This window comes from Corythoichthys intestinalis, chromosome 14 (assembly GCF_030265065.1).
Source record: "Corythoichthys intestinalis isolate RoL2023-P3 chromosome 14, ASM3026506v1, whole genome shotgun sequence".
NCBI lineage: Eukaryota > Metazoa > Chordata > Actinopteri > Syngnathiformes > Syngnathidae > Corythoichthys > Corythoichthys intestinalis.
Genome location: NC_080408.1, coordinates 41,130,399 through 41,154,087, shown reverse-complemented (window position 1 = coordinate 41,154,087; position 23,689 = coordinate 41,130,399). Strand labels below are relative to the sequence as shown.

Below are 23,689 nucleotides of genomic sequence, written 5' to 3'. Positions count from 1 at the left end.
GCTACTTATAGTCACCACATGAGTTGGGGGCGCTATTATGCCTTCTAATGTGGACAAGTGGAATCACACATATCCATAATAAGTCTGTTACAACAGCACAGTGTCATTTCCACTTGTTACTTGTGTTTTTTGGTGTTTTGTCGCCCTCTGCTGGCGCTCGGGTGTGACTGATTTTATGGGTTTCAGCACCCATGAGTATTGTGTAATTATTGACAACAACAATGGCGAGCTACTAGTTTATTTTTTGATTGAAAATTTTACAAACTTTATTAAAATGAAAACATTAAGAAGTGTTTTAATATAAAATTTCTATAACTTGTACTAACATTTATCTTTTAAGAACTACAAGTCTTTCTATCCATGGATAGCTTTAACAGAATGTTAATAATCAGGGGTGCACATAGGTGGTCTGCATGTGCGCATGCGCACTGGACGTAGACAAACGCGCTGGCCCTCAACGGCTTCCATACGCTTTTGCGTACCGATGGCTGACCACTGTATTTGCGGTGGACACGAGAAAATAACTTCTCAAAATATCGAAGAGGCAGGCCACACTCAGTAATTACTTCCGTGTTCCCCCACCCCCGTCAAAAGACAGACAGACGACAGAGACGTCACCAGAGCTACCGAAAAAAAGGACTTTTGCTGAAAAGTGGCTACAGGAGGTACCATGGCTAGAAGCAAATGATGCTCGCACGGAAATGCGGTACAAAATGTGCCGTGAGAATCCCAATGTCGCCGATAAGAGCATCGCATTTTATGTAGGGTCAAAGAATTTCAGCCATCCAAACTTAGAAAAGCACGAAAAAAACAGAGAGCATGTGGCAATTAAGCAAACTATCGATGTCAGACAGGACCCCACTCGCCTTCTGGACAAGTGGCGGAACAGGGCGGAATAAAGGTAATGAACAGCGACATGCACTGACAAACGTGTTTTTGCTCGCATTTTACAAAGCTAAACATGCACGTTCAATGAGGTCTTATGAGGAGGACATCCCACTTTTAAAAAGGCCTGGAGTTAATGTGGGAGCCGCATAATGCCCTTTATTTTGAATTGGTGCTTTTATGTTTATTTCTTTACATTTCACTTCAAAGTAATGGCAATTTTGTTGTGCCAGTTTATGTTAATCAAGCATTAATTGTTAATATAATTAATCAAAGTTAATTGGCTCTAAATAAAGCTTGTCATAAATTTATCGCATCAGGCGGGTCGGCTCTCAAGCTCAATGAGGACCAAGTCACATCTCCAGGTCCTCCTCTGAGAACCTGGGCATAAAAATTATGTGCACCCCTGTTAATAATGTTAATGCCATCTTGTTGATTTATTGTTATAATAAACAAATACAGTACTTATGTACAGTATGTTGAATGTATATATCCGTCTTGTGTCTCATCTTTCCATTCCAACAAAAATTTACTGAAAAATATGGCATGTTTTATAGGTGGTTTGAAATGCGATTAATAACGATTAATTAATTTTTAAGCTGTGATTAACTCGATTAAAAATTTTAATCGTTTGACAGCCCTAGTTTCTTTGTATTGCACAGTTTTGTATATGTTGTGCTGTAGTATGTGTGTAATTGTTTGAATTTAAAAAAAAAACAAAAAAAAACTTAAAGCATGGCGCCCTCCGTAGGTCAAAACATGTAGTAAATAGTATAGATTTTTAAATCAATGGCAATATTTTATGTGTTTCTATTAACATATTTTATTAAAAGAGAACAATTGTGGCTTATTAGAGCCTACAAGTCCTTGACGCTATTTCTTCATCCATCTAATAGTGTAAAGTAGTATAGACACCACAAGAGGGTGCTGACAACATCCCTGGTTGTTCCCAAGTGGTCAATGTTTTAAAAAATGACGTTTAATCGGTTTCAGAAAAATCTAAAAAAAAAAAAAAAATCTCATCTCAAATGAGTATGCAGGGTCTCAGGAGGGTACGTATTTGTAATTTTGATTTCAAATTTTCCTCCTGTTAGTTCTCAAATTTTGACCTGAATCATCTGCGTCGTGATGCCCCAGGCGTGGCGAGTCGACACTGGAGCGCATCGATAAATTCCCAGCGTGTTGTTGCAGCGTCATTCTATTTGAATGAAGTTCAGACTGTACTCAACCAGCAGCCAAGTCGTTCGCGCCCCCAGCGGACTGAAAACAGGACAAAAAGAACACTTCGGCACCTAACAGCTTGCCAAGCATGCCTGTGTTTTCAGGTACGTACTCATCCTTTACTGGGATTTGAGAATTTTAAAATCCACGAAACGAGTTCTCATATTTTAGTTCACTAAGACATAATTTAGCATGTTAGCTCATGTGCAGTTAGCGTGCTAACGGCTACAGACAGTCTTCTACGAATTGGGATATAAATGCCAGACTAAAACTCGAAAGACAACACTCGTCGTTACTCGTTATGCGTATCACAAATAACAAACATTTAATTGTATCAGATGTGTTATTAAGAGCGTGTATGTGGAGTAACTGCCGTTTATTGATACTAGAAGGAGCTTACTCTCGCTATCTCTGCTAGTAGTTTGGCTAAACAGGTGGCTCTTTGGCATCATTTAAAAGCATGTTTCCTCTAAAACAGTGATGCTTAATGATGTTTGATTAGATAAGATTATAAATCATGTCCGGGAATATGTGACTGACTCACGCTGGCAGGTACACAAGTGATAATATCGTCGCAAAGTTGTATTAAGATCTATAATGTAAATGTAACCAATGTGGCTTGTCTACTTCTCGTCCAGTCAATGTTAAATGGGGCAAAGAGAAGTTTGATGCCGTGGAGCTCAACACTGAAGAGCCACCCATGGTGTTCAAGGCTCAGCTCTTTGCCCTGACAGGAGTGCAGCCGGACAGACAGAAGGTGATGGTGAAGGGAGGCACTCTCAAGGTAAAGCACACAATATTTACTGATAAGGCCAACAACACACAGTAAATTCGGATCAGAACTTTGTTTTGAGTTATTCACTGTAAATCCAGCCTAGCTGCTTTGTTTGCGTGTCCCTTCTTATTGTCCTGCTTCATCTACTGGCTGAAGTCGGAACAAATATAAAAATGTGGGAGAGTATAAACTCCTGACTATCATTATGTCATGATCAAATATCGATTATGATTCAGCAGTTGGTATTTTGGGTTACAGCATAAAAATGGGGGAAAATGTTGATCATTGTTTTCAAAAGCAAATGTCATATTTCAGGGTTCCCCAACTTTTTTTGCACCACGGACCAGTGTGATTTGGGTCTTTTTTTTTTTTTTTTTCACAGACCGGTGTTCTGTCAAATTTTGCACCCTTATAAAATTTTGCTCCCAAAGCTTTGTGGTGGTGAAAAAGCCCTTTTTTATATTCACTTGGACTCTCAATGTTATCAAACAGTGCTAAAAAACTATTTACATCATAAACATACATGTGCAACATAAAAATGGCGTGAACTAATGCTTAACGACAAGGCGAAGTCGTTAAGTGAGAGAGCTGCATGCATTTGTTGTGTGCAGCTAACATGGCAAACGTAAGTTAATATTCCTTTCTTTAAAGAAAGTTTGTAGTGTTTACTTTGGAATCGCTGCATTCGCGGCCATTTTTAATGTTACGCGCATGCAAAATTTGTCAGAACACTGGCAATGTGCGGCAGAAAAATACAGCAAATATAAAAACACATTTGTTTTTAGCCCCATCGTGTTAAGTGCAGGGAAAATATAACCCACCTGCTGAATCAGTGGGAGGCCTGAGCTTGTTTCGTTGAGACGAGGTTTTCCCATCAATGTATGATGGGAGAGTGAGAGAAGCCCACTTCACCAAGATACAATGTTGGAAATCGTAGCATGGTTTTCAATGCTGAATGACTTCAATCCAGAGCCTTGGTAGAATTGTTGTTTCAAATGTAAGTTTAAGGTCGCCGTCATTTTTTATCTCTACAAATTGATCCTCCTTTTGTACAGACATGCTCGAATCACTCGGTTTATTCGCAAACGGGTCACAAATCCACTCTTCGCTGTTTGTGGGTCTTTAGTGATTGGGAAGTAGCGTAGATTTTGTTTTCTTTCGAGGTTGTAGGCTTATCTTCTGGCTCGTCAGGTGCCCTTTTCTCCGTACAAAAAAAATCTTTCCAAAGACGTCTGTTTTTCAGTCATTCTAGTGTCGGGGCTAATTATTTCTGGGAACAAATGTGATTCGCCTGCCCTACGTCAGACATTATTATCAAGGACAAGTGCACGTAGATATAAAAAACAAGATGTACTGCTAGCAGTCCAATCAATGGATTTCTATGACGTCATTCCATCCTGTAGTATTATATCTAGAGTAGACAGGGATATGTGTGTGTGTTCAGGGGCACAGGCCAAAGTTAATTTGGCCAATATGCAGTCGTTAATAAATTATTATTTCTTTTGCGGCCCGGTACCAAATGCGATGGTTGCGGACCCCTGTCATATTTGGATTAACAACTAAAGAAATCAGATATTTACCTTTGATAAGTTGAAACCTGAGGATTGTTGATAAATCGATTGATTCTGATTCCTCTATATTTTCCTTGCAATTTGGTTCAAATTTCAAATTGCACAACTTTACAAACACAAGTCAATGATGTGTGCCAAACCTCACATTCTGAAAGTTGAATATTAATACAGGGGTGAAAGTGAGCGGGAACGGTCAGGTACGCAGTTCCGGTATAAGATTCAGGGCCGGTATACGGTGCTTTGATTCTTAAAATATGACGGCAACTGTCAAAACGCTATGTAAAAAAGAAAAATACAACGCCTTCTCACCCGTACCCCCTACAGGAATCACATTACCCCCGTCCTTCACAAACTGCACTGGCTTCCCATCTCACAGCGGATACATTTCAAAATCATCCTTCTCACATACAAAGCACTCAATAACTTGGCTCCTCCTTACCTCACGGACCTTCTCTGTCCCCACACTCCCTCCCGTCACCTCCGCTCATCTAATGGAAACATTTTCGCACTGCCCCCACAAATAACACACCGTACTTGGGGGGACAGAGCCTTCTCCGTTGCTGCCTCCTCACTTTGGAACGCACTCCTTAAAACCATCTGCACCTGTTCTGATCTTCCCACATTTAAAAGATTGTTAAAAACTCACCTTTTTAAACTGGCTTTTAATTTGTAATTCTTTTCTCTATTGTTTTGTACTGCCCACGTTGTGTGAGCTTTATTTATTTTTTCCTCAACTGTAAAGCGCCTTTGAGCACTGGTAAAAGCGCTCTATAAATAAAATGTATTATTATTATTATTATTATTATTACAAAGCTGTCTCACATGCATTTCATCTCCCAGAAGAAAACAATCTACCAACATCAAATTTACATACACAAGTGTTAACAACAAGCATAATAAAGTGCTGTTTAGGGTAATCAGTTTCCACTGATATTTATTGTTTTATTCCACGGACGGCATGGAGGTTTCCCCAGCTGCTGCAGTTATCTGAGTCTGACGAATTCCCCCAGCAAAGCAAAACGCCTGGACTCATTTATCTGTTTAATTGGCTGACATACTGACATGTGAGCACCAGAGATAGTTAGCTCTGATTGGTTCAGATGTGCAATTTTTCTGAAACTGCAAAAAAAAAAAAAAAATAGGGTAATGCAACAGAAATGGATCAAATCTGTAAGAGCAAGGAACGAGCTAAGGTGGCATATTTTGTTTTATTTGCTCTGATGGGGAGGTTCAGAACGTCTTAGCTGTCAATGCGCACTTTGGACTTATATTTGTTCATTTCTGTTAGGCTACCTATTCATTTCCTTATGATTTAAAAAAGTAAATGTTTGTGTAATCTTCAAAATATATTCCATTTCACCCTGCATAATATAAGTCATTTGTACTTATTTTTTCTGAATGTATGTTACTTATATCTTTATTTTAAAAAAACACAACTAAAAGTAAATGTTTACATTATCTTCAATTTCAATATACATCTTATGTTCTTAAGTAGTTAAAATTGAGATTTGGCATGTAGTATGTGAGGAAATGAGGGAAAATAGAAATTAGGAGATGGAAGTTGGGGTTATAGCTGTTTTTGTTAACTTTTATTTTGCAAATCATTGAAAAAAATACAATTTTGAATGAAAATCAGTGTTTGTAGTGTTATAGAAATAACTGACCAAAACAGTTTTCTTTGCATTTCAGTAGGAAAAAAAAAAAAAATTCTGGCTCCGTGGTGACCTTCACGTCCAGGAGTTCCGGCAAGAAATTCTAACCACTTTCACCCCTGGTGGTATATCTACATCCAATCGCTTCGACACACGGTCTTTTCGACATCCGACGTAAATTTTGACTCGCCATTTGTTTCTACATCCGACAACATGCTTAAAGTACGACGGTCTATGACAGCACCGCAGTTTTTGTTTTCCCCCAAGATGGACGCACGGCAGATTTTCTTGTGAAAGCAATCAACGTGGGTTCCAATAATGTCTGTACAGGTGGTGAGAAAAACCGAAAAGGTGATGCTTACCCTTAAATTGAAGATGGAAACAATAGAAAAATACGAGCGTCTTGTGCGCATCCGTGAACTGGCTCGACAATATTGCCGTAGAATGTCTACTCTCGAAGGTCCTCCTCCACCTTCCGTTCGCCAGGTTTTATAAGTTAAGGTGGCAGTTATTATTGTGGTAACATCGCCAAAGAAATCTCCTGCTTCATCAGGTTTCTAATCATTTATTCCATTGAATTGTGCAACACAGCACGCCTACTGTCCCCCGCAGTTGAACAAAGTGAAAGTTAAAAAGTCCCATCTCACTCTGTCAAGTTAGCATCATGATGCGTTCATGTACCCCATGCAAACACATTCGCCACATTAGAACCCGACTCGTTACAATATTACAGGAATTATTATTATTATTACTGGTATCATATTATTATTCCAAATTTTATTCACAATGTATTTGTTTTGCTCTTTGTAATTGCCATTTGCAATAGTGCTAGCAGTATTTATTAAAATATAGTGTAGGTTTTCGGGCTGTGGAACGAATTAATGGAATTATAATGTTTTCTTATGGGAAAATCCTGCTCGACATAGAACCATTTCGACTTACAAACTAGGTCCTGGAATGAATTAACTTCGTATGTAGAGGTACCACTGTAATGGAATAATCAATAGCTGTTCTACATTTTAGGACGACGAGTGGGGTAACATAAAACTGAAAAATGTGAGTATTTGAGCACTTCTAGTAAGAATTCATCAACATGGGCGAGAGATAACGATGCAGTGAAATACGACCTGTGCATTTAGGGGATGACTTTGTTGATGATGGGATCAGCAGAGGCTCTGCCTGAGGAGCCTGCCGTCAGACCCATGTTTGTCGAAGACATGACTGACGAACAGCTGGCCTCAGCTGTAAGTAAAGCGTATTCATTCATTTATACACTGTAGTGTTTATCGACTATATTTATGAGTGTCCTTTTGGTTGTCAGATGGATGTTCCTTGCGGGCTGACCAATCTTGGAAATACCTGCTACATGAACGCTACCGTGCAGTGTCTGCGCTCTGTGCCTGAGCTCAAAACTGCACTCAGAAAGTCAGTTGCTCTTTCACCCTCGGCTACCTCTGACTCATTCATTTGACAACAAGTGTCTCCCTCTGCAGGTATTCGGGTGCGCTGCGCTCTTCAGGGCCCAACTTGTCTTCACAGTACATCACTGCTGGTAGGAAGAAGGCACACTTGTCCATTCACTTTCTGTACCACCTTGTCCTCATTGGCGTGGCATGCAAGCTGTTGCTACAAATCAATCATCATACACACATTGGTTGACAATTTAGAGCCATTAATGAACTGAAGATGTGTGTTTTTCAGGAGTACTTTGTAGGGCTGGCCAATATGGCCTTAAGTACTTATCACAGTAAATTGAGCAGATTCAACACGATAACGATAAATGACAATAAATTCCCCCAAGCGGACTGTTATGTAATCGGAAAATATGAATCAATGCATGAAATACAAATCAACTGTTTCTCGTTGATATATTTGCTAGCTTTCAATGTAACATATTTAACAATTGTACATGCAGTGTGAACATTAAGTATATAAAAATGTCTTGTAAACATTAAGCATTCAAGTCTGAACATTTATAACCTCTTCTATGACTTGAACAATGTACACCGTTATAAATATCAATATGACCACTGTGCAAAAATGTCATTGTAACACAAAATGACTTAAAGCAAGAGGGGCTTGAACAGTGCACTTCAAACAGGACCCAGTATCAGACAACTTATTGTTAATGGCTGCTGTGACATGATTACTCAACACGACAAGCAACAAGTTTGCTTCAAGGTTTCAGGCTGTTTTTTCCAGAGCATTTTCTGAATTACACGCACGCACACATGTACCCCCAGTACCCCCCCCCCCCCCCCCACACACACACAAAGCTATACTGCGTTAACTCTTAACATTTAAGATTTTATGATGGCAGTAATGACACAATAAAACAAGCACATACGTACAGAAAAATGTCTGTGGTCATTAAACGGTCATATTATAGGCTACACTGTTGGATTATACTTTATCCTGAATGCTGTACCATCATAACAGTTATCAGAGAAATCACACACACACACACACACGCACTGATTGCTATATGCAGTCTGTGCCCTATCCACTCATTACGTTCAGCCGCTTCGACAAGGTAAGAGCCGCTTTCACAGGTGGTGATGGCAACTTCGTCCTTCTTGAATCCAAAAATTTTCCAGACATCCGACTTCGAGTTCTTTCTTGGCACCAAAACTCCACTATAAGCGTCGACTAATGCTATACTTGAAATGCCTGTGGCCTGGCTACAAGTAGCCGTTTCCCCTTTATCAGACTCCATCACGTTCACTTGTAGCGTTAGCATACCGGGCTTTTGTTTGTTTGATTTCCTGATGGCCACATGACTTCACACTTAAGCACACTGGCTTCGGCTGTACTACATGGTGAAAACTGATGTTCGCACATATTACAATTTGACAGAAATACAGTGGTACCTCAACATATGATCCTTTTGACATCCGACATAAAATTTGGCTCGTCATTTGTCTCGACATATGACATGCTCAAAATACCTTGATGTATGACAGCGTTGTAATTTGCTTTCTGCAAGACGGACGCACGGCTGATTTTCTTGTGAGAGAAACCATGGATCTCAAGAAGTTTAGTGCAGGTGGTGGAAAAAGGTGACGCTTACTATTGAAATTAAATGGAAATGATAGAACAACATTAGCATGGTGTGTGCGTCAGTAAACTGTCTCGACAATACGGCCGGAATAGCCTATATAAATGATCTTGACGGTCCTCCTCTGACCTCTATTCGGCAGTCTTTATAAGTTAAGGTGACTATTATTATGATTATTGTAACATTGGCGTGGAAGTCGCCAGCTTCGTCAGGTTTATAGTCATTTATTTTAGAACTTGTCCAACACAACACGGCTACTGTCCGCCGTACAACAACAATATGAAAAGAGAAAGTTAAAAACTCTTCGCACCTCTCACTGTCGCCAGTCACACTGTGCGTTTAGGAAAAGCATGCGAAACACAACCGCTACATTCGACCCCGATTCATTACATAATTATTATTATTATGATTTGTATTCATAATTCATTTGTTTTTGCTATTTGTAATTGTACCAGCAGCATTTATTAAGGATTTAGCGTAGGATTTCGGGCTGTGGAACGAATTATAATGTATTCTTATGGGAAAATCCTGCTCGGCATACGACTATTTTGACGTGCAAACCAAGTCCTGGATTGAATTAAATTCGTATGTAGAGCTACCACTCTACTGTAGTTATGACCCCCAATAACACTCAATTATGTCGCAGTATTTAACTCATTGCCATTCATTGACAGCATAGATTTCAAAACTGGGAGGAATAGCTGTGAAGGCTCATCTTTCAGCACCACTGATGGTGCCAGATGTCCAATATACTTTCACTTGGAAGGCTAGTAGTGATCATTTGCTTTTGAAGCTATTTTTCAGTGGATCGGAATGTGGTACAAAGGATTGGGTTGGTTTTTAGTAAAAAAAAAAAAAAAAAAATATTAGGGCTGTCAAATGATTAAAATTTTTAATAGAGTTAATTACAGCTTAAAAATTAATTCATCGTAATTAATCGCAATTCAAACCATCTATAAAATATGCCATATTTTTCTGTAAATTATTGTTGGAATGGAAAGATAAGACACAAGATGGATATATATATTCAACATGCGATACATAAGGACTGTATTTGTTTATTACAACAATAAATCAACAAGATGGCATTAACATTATTAACATTCTGTTAAAGCGATCCATGGATAGAAAGACTTGTAGTTCTTAAAAGATAAATGTTAGTACAAGTTATAGAAATTTTATATTAAAACCCCTCTTAATGTTTTCGTTTTAATAAAATTTATAAAATTTTCAATCAAAAAATAAACTAGTTATTAATAAACCATTGTTGATGTCAATAATTACTTACACACTGCTCATGGGTGCTGAAGCCTATAAAGTCAGTCGCACCCAAGCGCCAGCAGAGGGCAGCAAAACTCCACAAAACACTATTAACAAGTGGGGATTTCACTGTACTGTCATTTAAATCCGTCTGAGCGGGGCATGTGCGTTAATTGCGTCAAATATTTTAACGTGATTAATTAAAATAATTAATTACCGGTCGTTAACGTGATAATTTTGACAGCCCTAATATATATATATATATATATTTACAGTATTATTTTTAATGGCTAAAACAACAAAACAAACAGTAACAAAATAATCCAGAAATACAGCGGCATTGCCAAGAGAAACAAAAATATAAATATTTTGTACCCCCTAAAACTCCCGGAAAAAGCAGAAGAGGCAGTAAACAGTACGGTACTGTAACGTGTTTGGAACTTTTGTTCAAGTTAAAAAAAAAAAAAAAAAAAAATTCAAACACTCAAAATCAGGGGACTCTTTGACTCTGGTGCAGAAATATGCAATCAGGACATCCCTTTGGAGAACAATGATCCAAATTTTGCCAATTCTTTGTTTTGTTACAGACCAAATCAGTAAGGGATCATAAACTATTTGAGCATTTTCCACATTTTTCTGTCGTTTTTGTCACGCCGGGCCCTCCAATTTGCTTCAAATCATTTTACACAATGCGCAAAGTTCCGAGAGATGTGCTAAAAATAGCCTTGCGTTTGCTTCCACAGCTCTGCGTGACTTGTACGAGACTATGGACAAAACCTCGTCCAGCTTGCCTCCCATCATCCTTCTGCAGTTTCTCCACATGGCCTTCCCGCAGTTCGCAGAGAAAGGAGATCAGGGTCAATATCTCCAGCAGGTTGGGAAACCGCTCCGAGTGAAATTGCAGCTTCATATCTCTCATATTTCTTGTGAATTCCATCCTTTCTTGTGTTTAGGATGCAAATGAATGTTGGCTGCAAATGATGAGAGTTCTTCAGCAGAAGCTGGAGCCACTAGAGCCCGAGACTCCCATGGAGGTCATCCATTCCTTTTATATGCACAATTTGACGCATTTCTGAAAAATAACCTCAATAATATTCCATTTAATTTTAGACTGACTCTGAAAGCGGTGCCGCTTCTGCCTCCACAAAGAAAAATTTTATTGATCAGTATTTTGGTGTCGAGTTTGAGACAACGTATCCTTACTTGCCTTACTTAACTTAGTCATTTTGTATTTTGGAGCAGGGATGCACCAGAAAGAAAACTGAGGCTGAAACAACTATTCAAAGTGATGTTTTTTTTTTTTTTCATATTTATATGAACACAATTAAGGTTATTATTAGATTTTCTTTTCCTGAATACATGAATTCTCAATGCTAAGAATTACCAAAATATTTGAGATTGACATTTGAACGATTCAAAACATGATGTAAGATTGAACACAAAATTCAATGTTTACTTGGCTAACTAAAGAATAGAACAGGCTCACGCGGGTCATTCAAAAGCATTGAACTAAATATTTAAGGCATTAACATTTATGTAAACTTAACAGTTAGAGTTTTTGTTTACATTAATTTTTTAGAGTTGTTCGATTAAAATAATTTAAAACTGATATCAGATAATATCGACCTCAGTTTTGGAACAATATGCAAGTTGCCTTCAAATTGAATGTAGAAGCCTTTGTACAGTGGCTGGTCACAGCTTAGCACAGAAGTTATGATTATTTATCTCCAAACCTAGATGCTTGGGATTTGTTATGTGAGCAGATCATTTGCATTCATGATGCAAAAATTCAATTATTTAAAAATACTAGGGTTGTCAAAGATTGTCAGAATGTTACAAGTTGCAACCTTAGTCATATTACTAGAATAAAAAAATTTTGAGGAAAAAGTCAGAATGCAACAAGAATATAATTTTGTTGCAATGATAAAATGATTACACAAGGTATTGAGGAAAAGGTTTTGATACATTTTTTATTCATACTTCATTAGGTACAATTGAATAATATCTTCTTGTAATTCTTTTTGTTTAAGTTAGGGCTGTCAAACGATTAAAAATTTTAATCGAGTTAATTACAGCTTAAAAATTGTAATCAATCGCAATTCAAACCATTTATAAAATATGCCATATTTTTCTGTAAATTATTGTTGAAATGGAAAGATAAGACACAAGATGGATATGTTCAACATATGGTACATAATTACTGTATTTGTTTGTTATAACAATAAATCAACAAGATGGCATTAACATTATTAACATTCTGTTAAAGCGATCCATAGATAGACTTGTAGTTCTTAAAAGATAAATATTGGTACAAGTTATAGAAATTTTACATTAAAACCCATCTTAATGTTTTCGTTTTAATAAAATTAGTAAAATTTTCAATCAAAAATAAACTAGTAGCCCGCCATTGTTGATGTCAATAATTACACAATGCTCATGGGTGCTGAAGCCCATAAAGTCAGTCGCACCCAAGCGCCAGCAGAGGGTGACAAAACTCCAAAAAACACAAGTAACAAGTGGACATTGCACTGTGCTGTCATTTGAATCTTTTTGAGCGGGGCATGTGCTTTAATTGCGTCAAATATTTTAACGTGATTGATAAAAAAAAAAAAAATTACCGCCCGTTTACGCGATAATTTTGACAGCCTTAAAAAATACTGAATTATAAACTCTGACATACCTCATTCACTGTACTGAGGCTGTGTGCCTTTGTTGTTATTTTAAGACAGAAGCACTGTGTGAGTGTGTGATCCATACGAGATAATGCAGTGCCTTATTGTCACTTTGGACTTGCAGTTAATCCAAAAAACCTGATTTTTGCGCGATTTCGACTTCAACAATAAATATTGTGATGATATATAGGCCTTTTCACCATAACTTCAGTTGAAGTTGTTCCCTTTTTTTTCATGAAATGTTTATTGGAAAACCTGGCGGCACGGTGGCTGGGTGGTTAGCACGTCTGCCTTACAGTTCTGAGATTAAGGGTTACATCCCGGGCTTCCGCCTTCCTGTGTGGAGTTTGCATGTTCTCCCCGTGCCTGCGTGGGTTTTCTCCGGGAACTCCGGTTTCCTTCCACAAATCCAAAAACATGTATGGTAGGCTAATTGAACACTCTAAATTGTCCGTAGGTATGAGTGTGTGCGTGAATGGTTGTATGTCTCCTTGTGCCCTGCGATTGGATGGCATCCAGTTCAGGGTGTACCCTGCCTACTGCCCGTAGTTAGCTGGGATAGGCTCCAGCACCTCCGCGACCCTCATGAGGAAAAAGCGGCATGGAAAATGAATGAATGAATGAATGTTTATTGGAAAACCTTGAAGTTGTTACATTTATCATTATTAAAGTGTCCAGCCATAATATGTAAAGTCCATGACCGAATATATTGGTATCGGCTTGATATCTGTATCAGATTTTTGCAGTTGGGCAATATTGGGTTATCGGTTAAAAAGTCATTATCGGACAACTCGACTTACAATTTGTGTGTGTAAAACTATCTGCAGTTGGGCATGGGCATTGAATTAGTTTAAAGTGATATTAAAAAGTACTAAATGAGATTTGCTGATACCTGTAGAAATTTAAAGCATGTTCAAAATGCTAATAATAATCTGCTATTAGTTCCCAGGCACATATTTTAAGTACCGGTATTTGTATTAGGAGTCGGAACCTCTTGGTACATCACGATACGATACGATTTGAGATACAAAGCTCACGATAACGATGATCTGACGATATGGCGATACAACGATTATGATACATTGGTCAGAAAATCCCTCTAGGATATTCTGCAAACAACTATTTGACAGAAAAACAAGCTTCTGCTGTGAATTTGAATTAGTTTATCACTAGTAGACGTCCAATCCATTTGAAATGGGAGGGTGGCAGCGAATATTCATTCGCTGCCACCCCTCCCACTTCAAACGGATTGAACGTCGATGGCCGTCAGTGGCAGCCAATGCCAGGCAATGAGGTAATTTTGGGCCATTTAAGATAATTTTCCTGTTGATTTTCAGTTACTTCCTGTTGATTTTGGGGTATTTGATGGGTTACTTTCAGTTTATTTTAAGTTACAGAGCAGGAAGTGACCTGGGAATCACCCAAACGAATAGGCAGTGACTCAATGCCCTAAAATGAACAGCAAGTGACCGTTAAATACCCCGAAAATCGGACCGAATGACTGTGAATGCTCTGGTTTTGAATGAACAAAAGTTCCCAGTCTAAATGGATTGGGCGTCGAGCACTGTCAATGGCAGCCTTAACTGCCTTAAGTAGCCTTAACTGAGACACTATTATGGTGGAAGATTTTGGTAGCAACTTGTTTGTTCCTTTTTTTTTTTTTTTTTTTTTAAACATTGACACCTTTGTAAAACAATATCTCGATTGGCAGGAGCATATCGATAACCTTTTGGGATACAAAGTATCACGATATATCACCATTTCGATATTTTGTCACACCCCTAATTTGTATTATATTTTTATTTTATCGCTTTCATTTGTATTCCCGGATGATAATTGACTCAATCTTTTACTTGTGCTCGCAGTTGAGTCACTGTGAGAAAAGAGGTCAAAATAAAGTTTCCGAAACTGGAAAGTTTCGTGTGGAAAGTCACCTGGTAGCTCCATTTTTTTCTTGTGCATCTCTACTTTTAAGCTCATGAAAACATACAATGGGAATTTTTTTTCCTTAAGTCTTGTTCAGCATGAAATGCACAGAGTCTGATGAAGAGGAGCCAATCAAGGGCAAAGAAAGTCAGCTTCAGCTCAGCTGCTTCATCAATCAGGAAGTCAAGTATCTGGCCACGGGTTTGAGGCTGGTATGTGCTTTGCGTACTTTGTGAATGATGACGCATCAAGGCCGTTTACGGCGATAGACGTGAACTGGGAGGGCTGTTGTTATTGTCTATCAATGGCAGCAAACATTTGGTCATTTCAAAACTTTACAAGTGCTGTTCATGTATGCAGAGGCTTCAGGAAGAAATCACCAAGATGTCGACCACCTTGGACAGAAATGCTCTTTACATTAAATCTGTAAGGACGTAAATGTATCGAATCTCTATATTCATTTTTGGTTGAGAGTTGGCTTTTTCATAATAAAAAACAATCTGCCTTATTATTCGTTGCTTTCAGTCAAAGCTGAGTCGTCTTCCTGCCTATCTGACAGTACAGATGGTTCGCTTCTACTACAAGGAAAAAGAGTCCGTAAACGCCAAAGTGCTCAAGGTGAGTCAATGTCGCGAGTGGCCGCCACTTCATTTTATGACTATGTTCGCGCTCCGTTTTCAGGACGTGAAGTTCCCTCTGATGCTGGATGTGTATGAGCTGTGTACAGCCGAGGTGCAGGAGAGCATGCTACCTGCCAGGTCAAAGTTCAAAGAGATGGAGGACAAGAAGCTGGAGAAGCAGCAGCAAAAGGTAATGACGTGACACCCTGCTTGCAGGTCCTCATTTTATTAAGATGGGTTTATTCCTTTTTGTAGCCCAAACAAGTGACTAAGAAGGAAGGCACAACCAAGGAGGTGAAATTTGAGCCTTTCTCGTTCCCTGACGGTGAGTTGTGACCTCGCTGATAATGTGACTTATTTTAGAAGGAAAAAAAGACATTTGACACTCCGTCTCTAACTGATTTAACCCTTTATAGGTCAAGTGACATTTTTGTAATTAAAAAAAAAATCACCCTTAACCCCATTAAGGTCTGGCATCCATATATTGTACAGGGACATCACATCCTGGGTCATACATGACATGTAAAAGACAGTTGGTCAAAATATTGAAGTATGCAAACAATAAATTTCTTCAACCCCTGATAATGGCGAAAATATGTTCAAACTCAACAAACCTCTCGAAAAATCCCCACTCGAAAAATGACAGTTTATGGGTGCAGCCTTTTGTGATGTCAGTTATAATCATTTACATTTACACTTATGGACTCGAGCGCAGGTGCATGTGATATTGGTATTAAGGACGAGAAAGGGTGGGAAATTATAATAGTAGGGGTGTGCACGATATCCATTTTTTGAAACCGATATCGATAACTTCCTGCTTCTCAAGGCCGATACCGATAATATATATATATATGTGTATATATATATATATATTTGGCCTGTCAAAAATAACGCGTTAACTACCATGATTAATCTGGAAATATTAACGCATTAAAAAAAATAACGCAATTTACCGCTCACACTAAGTTTGGCCACAACTGCCCCCCCGTAGTCCCACACGCTGATGTTTACATTCTCCGCGCGGCAATGCAGGACAAAATGCAGCCAGCCACTATGAGTGAGGATGATGACCCAGGACTGCTTCATGGCAAATTCCGTTTTAAAAAGCTGCCTAATGGAAATCTGGATAAAACCAGAGTTGTGTGCACATACTGCTGTGATGAACTGTCCTTCCATCGAAGCACAGAAATTCATCAACTTTTTGAAAATGAGAAGGCAACGAAGGTGGAGCAACTAGCCAGAGCTACGTTTGTTGCAATGACAGGAGACCACTGGACATCGGTAAGCAACCATAATTATCTCGGAGTAACGGCACACTTGATCGATGATAGCTGGCGGCTGCATTAGCTGGCGTTATGTGTTGTGAAAACAGAAGAAAGACATTTCGCTGAAGCATGTGTTTGTCAGTTTCTGGATGTTGCTAAAGGGGAGGGGAGGGATAACAGACAAAGTTACTACTATTGGAACAGATAGCGCTCGAAATATGATGGCAGCAGGCAGGAGTCTGCCATTCGAGCATTTGCCTTGTGCTGCGCACATGATACAGCTGAATTTATTTGTGTGAAATGTTCAATTTAACAGACAAGTTGTTTACACATTTCTTGAAACACTAGCTATTGTTACTATATTGTGCTTGTCTGCTCTTTAAGTTGGCAGTTCATTTTGGGTAATATGCCAAACGGTAATTGAGTTACTGTGGCGGATGCGATGCTTGAGTGAGTCTTGTTGGCCCGTTGAGCAGGCGAGTTGCTGTGTCCGGTGTTGTGCCGAAAAATAGCCGCCCCGCATGAAATGTCCCCCCTGACGGGAACGCTTATTTATAACGCTTTATTGAGCGTTTATTTTATTTCTTTATTTTTATTTATTTATTTTATTATTGAGCACCCACACGTCACTTGTACAAACAGCTTTTTCTTACCAATCGATGGAAATGGAAACGATTCTCTTGTACCGTGAATATGTATCATTTTACTCAGCTTGAACTAATAAATGTCATACCTGTGTGATTGTCATTGGGTCATTGGTATATTGTGTAATTTATTTATTTAAAACTGATTTTACAGTCGTAGATCCATTACTGTAATGCGTCCATGAAAACATTTGATGTTTTCACCTCAATAAAGCCTTATAAATAAGCGTTCCCGTCAGGGGGGACATTTCACGCGGGGCGGCTATTTTTCGGCACAACACCTGTTGGCCTCTTGGGACTCTCTGTGAACTCTGAATTCAGCCGTAACATGCACGGCTCTTAAGTGTCTGTCACATGACTGTGACGTAGCCGGTAATGCGCTTGGCCAACTATACACACAAGTTCCGTGGGTGAATTATGTCATATAATGAAGGGTCACCAAACTACATTTGCCACGTTTCCATGGAGCCAAATATTCCAATTACAATCGGAATATTTGTTCAAACCGAATAAATGTGTTCCATATAAACACCTCATTCGGAATGAACAGGCCCAAACCGAATGGAATTTCATTCCGATTCACAGGGGTGGAATATTCCTTTTCCCAAACAGATTAGAAGTAAAATTATATCATGTAAACAGGGAAGCGGAATGGTATCTGGTTGCATTCTTTCTGCACATGCTCCGTACTGACGTGGTGACGTCACTTTGTGACGTAAGTAACGTCACTTGCAACATGGCTTCCAAGCACAGCGCACCTAATTGAAGTCCGGCGGAAAGATTGTATTTAATTCAAACTTTAAAAGAATTGAATATAATTGCTCGCTTAGACGGGCGTAAAACGAGGAACAGTGAACTATTTAAAAAAAGTTCACGAGAGGTTACACGAAGCCGGAATAGACCGGAGCGTTGACCAGATTAGAAACCGGTGGAAAACCGGCTACTACTAGGCAAAAGAGCAAAACAGCAGAAGCGGATACGACCCCACAAACACAACAAGTGGGTTAAAGTTAAAACAGCAGCACTCCGAGATCGATCTCCATGTTTTGCAACGTGACGCTTTGTTTTGATTAATCTGCGCATGTCAGACGGCAGTTGTCAAACGTCCTTTCAGAATAAAGGCAGTCACATGTAAACGCTGGATCGGAATAGATGAAGTGACATGTAAACAGCTGATCTGAAATTTCCATTCGGAATGATTTGAATCGGTATGAATAAAAGTCAGCATGTAAACGTGGCTATTGTTAGTCTGAGGCATTTCAATCTGTTAAAGCTCTTTGCTGTATAATACAGACATTTTATTTTATACGTGCTGAGTTATTAAATAAAATTTTAAAACTCTATTTGGTTAAGTATTAATTCATTCACACATCATACATTTAATCTTAAAACAAATTTTAAGTCAAATATAGTGTATTCCTAGATTTTTTTTTTCCTGAAGAGCAACTTTATTCATCCCGAGGGAAATGTGATTAATCATGATTAATCACACAGTTGACATATGATTAACTCGATTAAATTTTTTAATCATTTGACAGCACTAATATATATATATATATATGTATGTATGTATTAGGGCTGTCAAACGAATTAAAATTTTTAATCGGGTTAATTACAGCTTAAAAATGAATTAATCGTAATTAATCGCAATTCAAACCATCTATAAAATATGCCATATTTTTCTGTAAATTATTGTTGGAATGGAAAGATAAAACACAAGATGGATATATACATTCAACATACGGTACATAAGGACTATTTGTTTGTTATAACAATAAATCAACAAGATGGCATTAACATTATTAACATTCTGTTAAAGCGATCCATGGATAGAAAGACTTGTAGTTCTTAAAAGATAAATGTTAATACATGTTATAGAAATTTTATATTACAACCCCTCTTAATGTTTTCGTTTTAATAAAATTTGTAAAATTTTCAATAAAAAAATTAAGTAGTAGCCCGCCATTGTTGATGTCAATAATTACTTACACAATGCTCATGGCTGCTGAAGCTTATAAAATCAGTCGCACCCAAGCGCCAGCAGAGGGCGGCAAAACTCCATAAAACACAATTAACAAGTGGGCATTTCACTGTACTGTCATTTAAATCTGTCTGAGCGGGGCATGTGCGTTAATTGCGTCAAATATTTTAATGTGATTAATTAGAAAAATTAATTACCGCCCGTTAACGCGATAATTTTGACCTCCTGAAGGTAAAAAATAATAGTGGTGGATTCAGCATAGATTGGCCTGTGACCTAACCAGAATTTTCATGATGACATGAACATTATTATTATGAACAAAACAAAGTCGAGAAAAAGTTTTCACTTCAAATAAAGTGCCCATATTTAGTTTTTCAAATAAATTGAGTCAATCAGTCAATGTCATTGACGACGTGTTCCCCTGAACAATGAGCACTGAACTAATTTAACTCAATTGCGCTTTGTCAGCAAATAAATCTTTTGGTGCAACAGTAGTGGAGACTTTTGTGGTCTTGGCCCATGAAACAACTTTCTTAACAAGGCAGTTATAGGACAGCAAGCCTATCAATAACCAAAAGGCCTCTCAACAACTTGAAAATATAAAACTTTAAAATGAAAACATTTGCTAATTCCCATAGTAAGGTTTATCACCCAGTGATGCAAAAATAAGGCCTCTAGAACGGTAACAAAACTTTGCATGCTGGCAAAACAGGAGTGGAAACAAACGCACACATCCTAATCCACCGACACCGTGCCAAAAACATGATACGGTATATTATCGGGGCCTATTAATAATGTAATTGGATTTATTGGGATGACGTCATAATTATTATTGGACCGATAACTATTGTGCACCTCTATAAAATAGTACCGGTGTTGATAAAATGCCTGCCCCCTTGTCAGGTGGCCCAGAAATACTGGTTTTTAAGTTTTTCTCCACGATTAGACATTAGGAAAATAAAATTGTCCCCCCCCCCCCCCAATTAAACAATGGATTATTAATAATTTATTATATTAATTTATATTTATATTATAATATTATAAAATTATAATATTAATATTGTGGCCTACATCGGGGTGCTCATACTTTTTTGCCCCAAGAGCTACTTTTCAGGGAGACAACCGCCCGCAGTCTACATCAACAGCGGGTGCTACTGCTGCAGAACCCCAAAGAAGTTGCTCACACAACATAATTAACTACCAATGTACATTTATAAAAAAAAATATTATTATTTATTTATTTTTATTTTTTTGTGATGCTGCGAGCTACCTACACTAGCATTGCAATTGTAATGTAGATGTTATCTTGCGCTTTAACTTTCTGGCCTATATGATCCAAAATGTGATGCCCACATATGTGGACACCAGGTCCCAATTAGATTTTTATGATTATTATTAATCTTTAATTTTATATATATATATATATATATATATATATATATATATATATATATATATATATATATATATATATATATACTGTGCATATTTATGTATGAATAAAATTATAATGGCGTACCACAAGCAACACGTCACTTTTGCTCATTAATATTCATGACGTTAGCAATTGTGGCTAGGCAGGTCAACCTTCCGTTTGTCCCTAATAATTGAATGGAAATAGTGTATGAACGAGATGTTTACTGAGCTAAACCTACCAATTCTGTCTGAAAATCATGTCCCAGGTGCCAAATTCACTGGTAAAGATGTGGAAGAACATACAAATGTTCAGTTAGAGATGGGTTGGGTGTCGAGGGCTGAAAAAGACGGGAGCAGACCTGATCCGGAGTTAGCTTTATTATCGACACCTTTTTCTTGTGTGCATTGCCTTACCCCACTGACAATGACATTGTCCTGTTTCAACAATCTATCCTGTACCACCATATGCTCTGTCTTTCTTATATATTATATCCTCTGGTTGTCTTACGTCTCCGACCGTTCTTGGGGACAATTTACATGGCCATTTTTGTGTAGCAATTGCAAATGCTACTCAGTGACGGCCAACGAACACTTTTAATTTTTTCATTAATAACAAATCTTAATTCTATAATTTATTTACACTTCAACCTTACTAAAGTTGTTTTTCACAACAGAAAAGGTAACAGTGGCAGTCGGATACCATTTTAATTTTTTTCAGGTCATTCATTGTCAGACAGAAGCAGCAAGGCAAAATGCCACACTAAAAAATAAGTAAAAATATCCAAATGGCTTAACCCTTTGTCCAGAGCCCCCAACAAAATGTTCACTGCATATGAAATGTGGATGGCTTCACCTTGCTGGCGTTAAACTGTTTTTTTGAATGTCCGCGCAAGTTGTTCCATTCTTCACATTTTTTCCTCCTAGTTTTTGCTTTCGGGAAACGTATGAAAGCGTTCTTCATATGTCGTAATGTCTAGAGTTGTTTCTACAACTTCCGTAGCAGCAGTGTTTGATCGGCATGTTCTTTTTTTGCAAGATTACCGGAGAGAAAAAGCAGAAATTAAATGGATCGTATGCGAGGGCGTGTCTACAATGTCCCACTTCCACGTTACGATGGCGACGTCACGGTCTAAAAATAGCATTCGTGCGGTACGCTATTGAATGAAATGTTAATATAAAATTAAAATGATTACAAGCAAATACTCTGCTTGTGGCCCCCAGTAACTGTGAAGTCTTTTTTTTAAAAAAAAATTTTTTTTTTTTTTTTTAGAATTTGCCTGCCATCGACGATCATAACTAGGATGGCTGGCATTGAATTCTTTCAGTGCCATCCATTTGGACTGGAAAGGCCAATGAAAATGGATTGTATGGTTCATGCAGTCAATTAAAGCGTTAATGTGGTGCAATTTGCAGACATAGGCTCCAACAACAGCGGTTATTACGACCTACAGGCGGTACTGACGCATCAAGGCCGCTCCAGCTCGTCCGGTCACTACGTGGGCTGGGTCAAGAGGAAAGAAGGTGGCTTCGCATCACATTTACACACCCATCAGCTTGATCTGCATTTCAGTGATTTGTGATCGTGAAAATGTCTCTGCAGACGAGTGGGTGAAGTTTGATGACGACAAGGTGAGCGTGGTGTCGCCGGAGGACATCCTGCGGTTGTCGGGCGGCGGCGACTGGCACATCGCATACGTTCTACTCTATGGCCCGCGGAGGCTGGAGATACTGGAAGATGATGAACAGTAGCCCCCACACCTCCGTGGGACGGAGGACGCCTTCCTCCAGTTTGCCATTTCCCAAAAAACGCACTGTTTGCATAAGCCGTGCAATAAAACTGGTGTCTTATTGGATCACGTCAAATATTTGTTTTCCTGTAAGGTGTTTAAATTTAAACCATCGTGAGCTTAAGAAAAAGGACTGTGTCCGATTATGACGCTGCTAATGTTTTATATGCGTCATGTTTTTAAGTTGCTTATGAGCAGCTGTTTTCACTTGCTTGGTTTGCGTTTGTTCCTCTGTTCCACAGCAGGGTGGACAACCTATACTAATATAGCACAGTGTACATTGAATCGCCATGTTAGCTGCTCAGTTAATTTTGGGGAAAACTTTTCTCCATGGCTGAAAAACTATTTGCTTGTTATGCTCAGGTCAATTGAGTGGCGTTTCAAGTAATGGGGAACCACCATATTGTGATAATGGAAATTAAGCCCTTACTGATTTGTCCTGTTCATAGTGGAGTAAATTTGTTTTAAAATGACCTTATTGGATTTGTGCCCACTTTAGCTAAGGTCACGCATGCACCAAAAGATGTCTTCAATGCATATTTTTAGAAAGTGAGAGGAAGTGTGTACAGACCACGCAGGAAAGCCAGATAATGAACAGTGAATCTCAAAATTGCAGTGCTGAATCATTTCTGCCTGATCTCCTAGTTCAAAGGGACAGGACATCTATCGCTGTCAATAGAATATTAGTGTCTGATGCCAAATGGTCCCGACCAGTAGCATAAAGGTTGTCCACAGCTGCTCTAGAACATCTGCCAAATGTCTTTCCTTTGGACCGTTAAGAGCGATCAGTTGAGCCGTGTTGGTTTCAAGTCTTAATGTGTACTAAAACTAAAAATGCATCCGTTTTGTTTCTGTGAGCACATTTTGTGCTTCATATCCACTCCTGTTCTAAGTTATTGGCTGATGGCTTTTCATAAGTGCTGCAAATAAAAAAAGTGAATGCCACTTTGTATCAA

The 23,689-nt window shown here is 38.4% G+C and overlaps 1 protein-coding gene across 1 annotated transcript; it reads left to right on the top strand.

Moving 5' to 3' along the window:
* The first annotated feature begins 2,047 nt into the window (after nucleotides 1-2,047).
* usp14 (ubiquitin specific peptidase 14 (tRNA-guanine transglycosylase)) lies at nucleotides 2,048-23,678 on the top strand. The gene is made up of 16 exons (XM_057857340.1): nucleotides 2,048-2,210; nucleotides 2,745-2,890; nucleotides 7,128-7,160; nucleotides 7,244-7,348; nucleotides 7,426-7,529; nucleotides 7,598-7,656; nucleotides 11,166-11,296; nucleotides 11,376-11,456; nucleotides 11,533-11,615; nucleotides 15,118-15,232; nucleotides 15,381-15,446; nucleotides 15,546-15,638; nucleotides 15,702-15,830; nucleotides 15,896-15,965; nucleotides 22,360-22,467; nucleotides 22,547-23,678. Exons 1-16 carry the CDS (start codon nucleotides 2,195-2,197, stop codon nucleotides 22,693-22,695), a joined length of 1,488 nt encoding a protein of 495 aa, XP_057713323.1. The 5' UTR covers nucleotides 2,048-2,194; the 3' UTR covers nucleotides 22,696-23,678.
* Nucleotides 23,679-23,689: the final 11 nt, after the last annotated feature.

What these genes read in the sequence shown, in the direction of transcription:
- usp14 (XM_057857340.1), top strand. An exon ending in TAAACGCCAAAGTGCTCAAG is followed by an intron (nt 15,639 to 15,701) that starts GTGAGTCAATGT and finishes CTCCGTTTTCAG; the next exon opens with GACGTGAAGTTCCCTCTGAT. An exon ending in CTGGGTCAAGAGGAAAGAAG is followed by an intron (nt 22,468 to 22,546) that starts GTGGCTTCGCAT and finishes ATGTCTCTGCAG; the next exon opens with ACGAGTGGGTGAAGTTTGAT.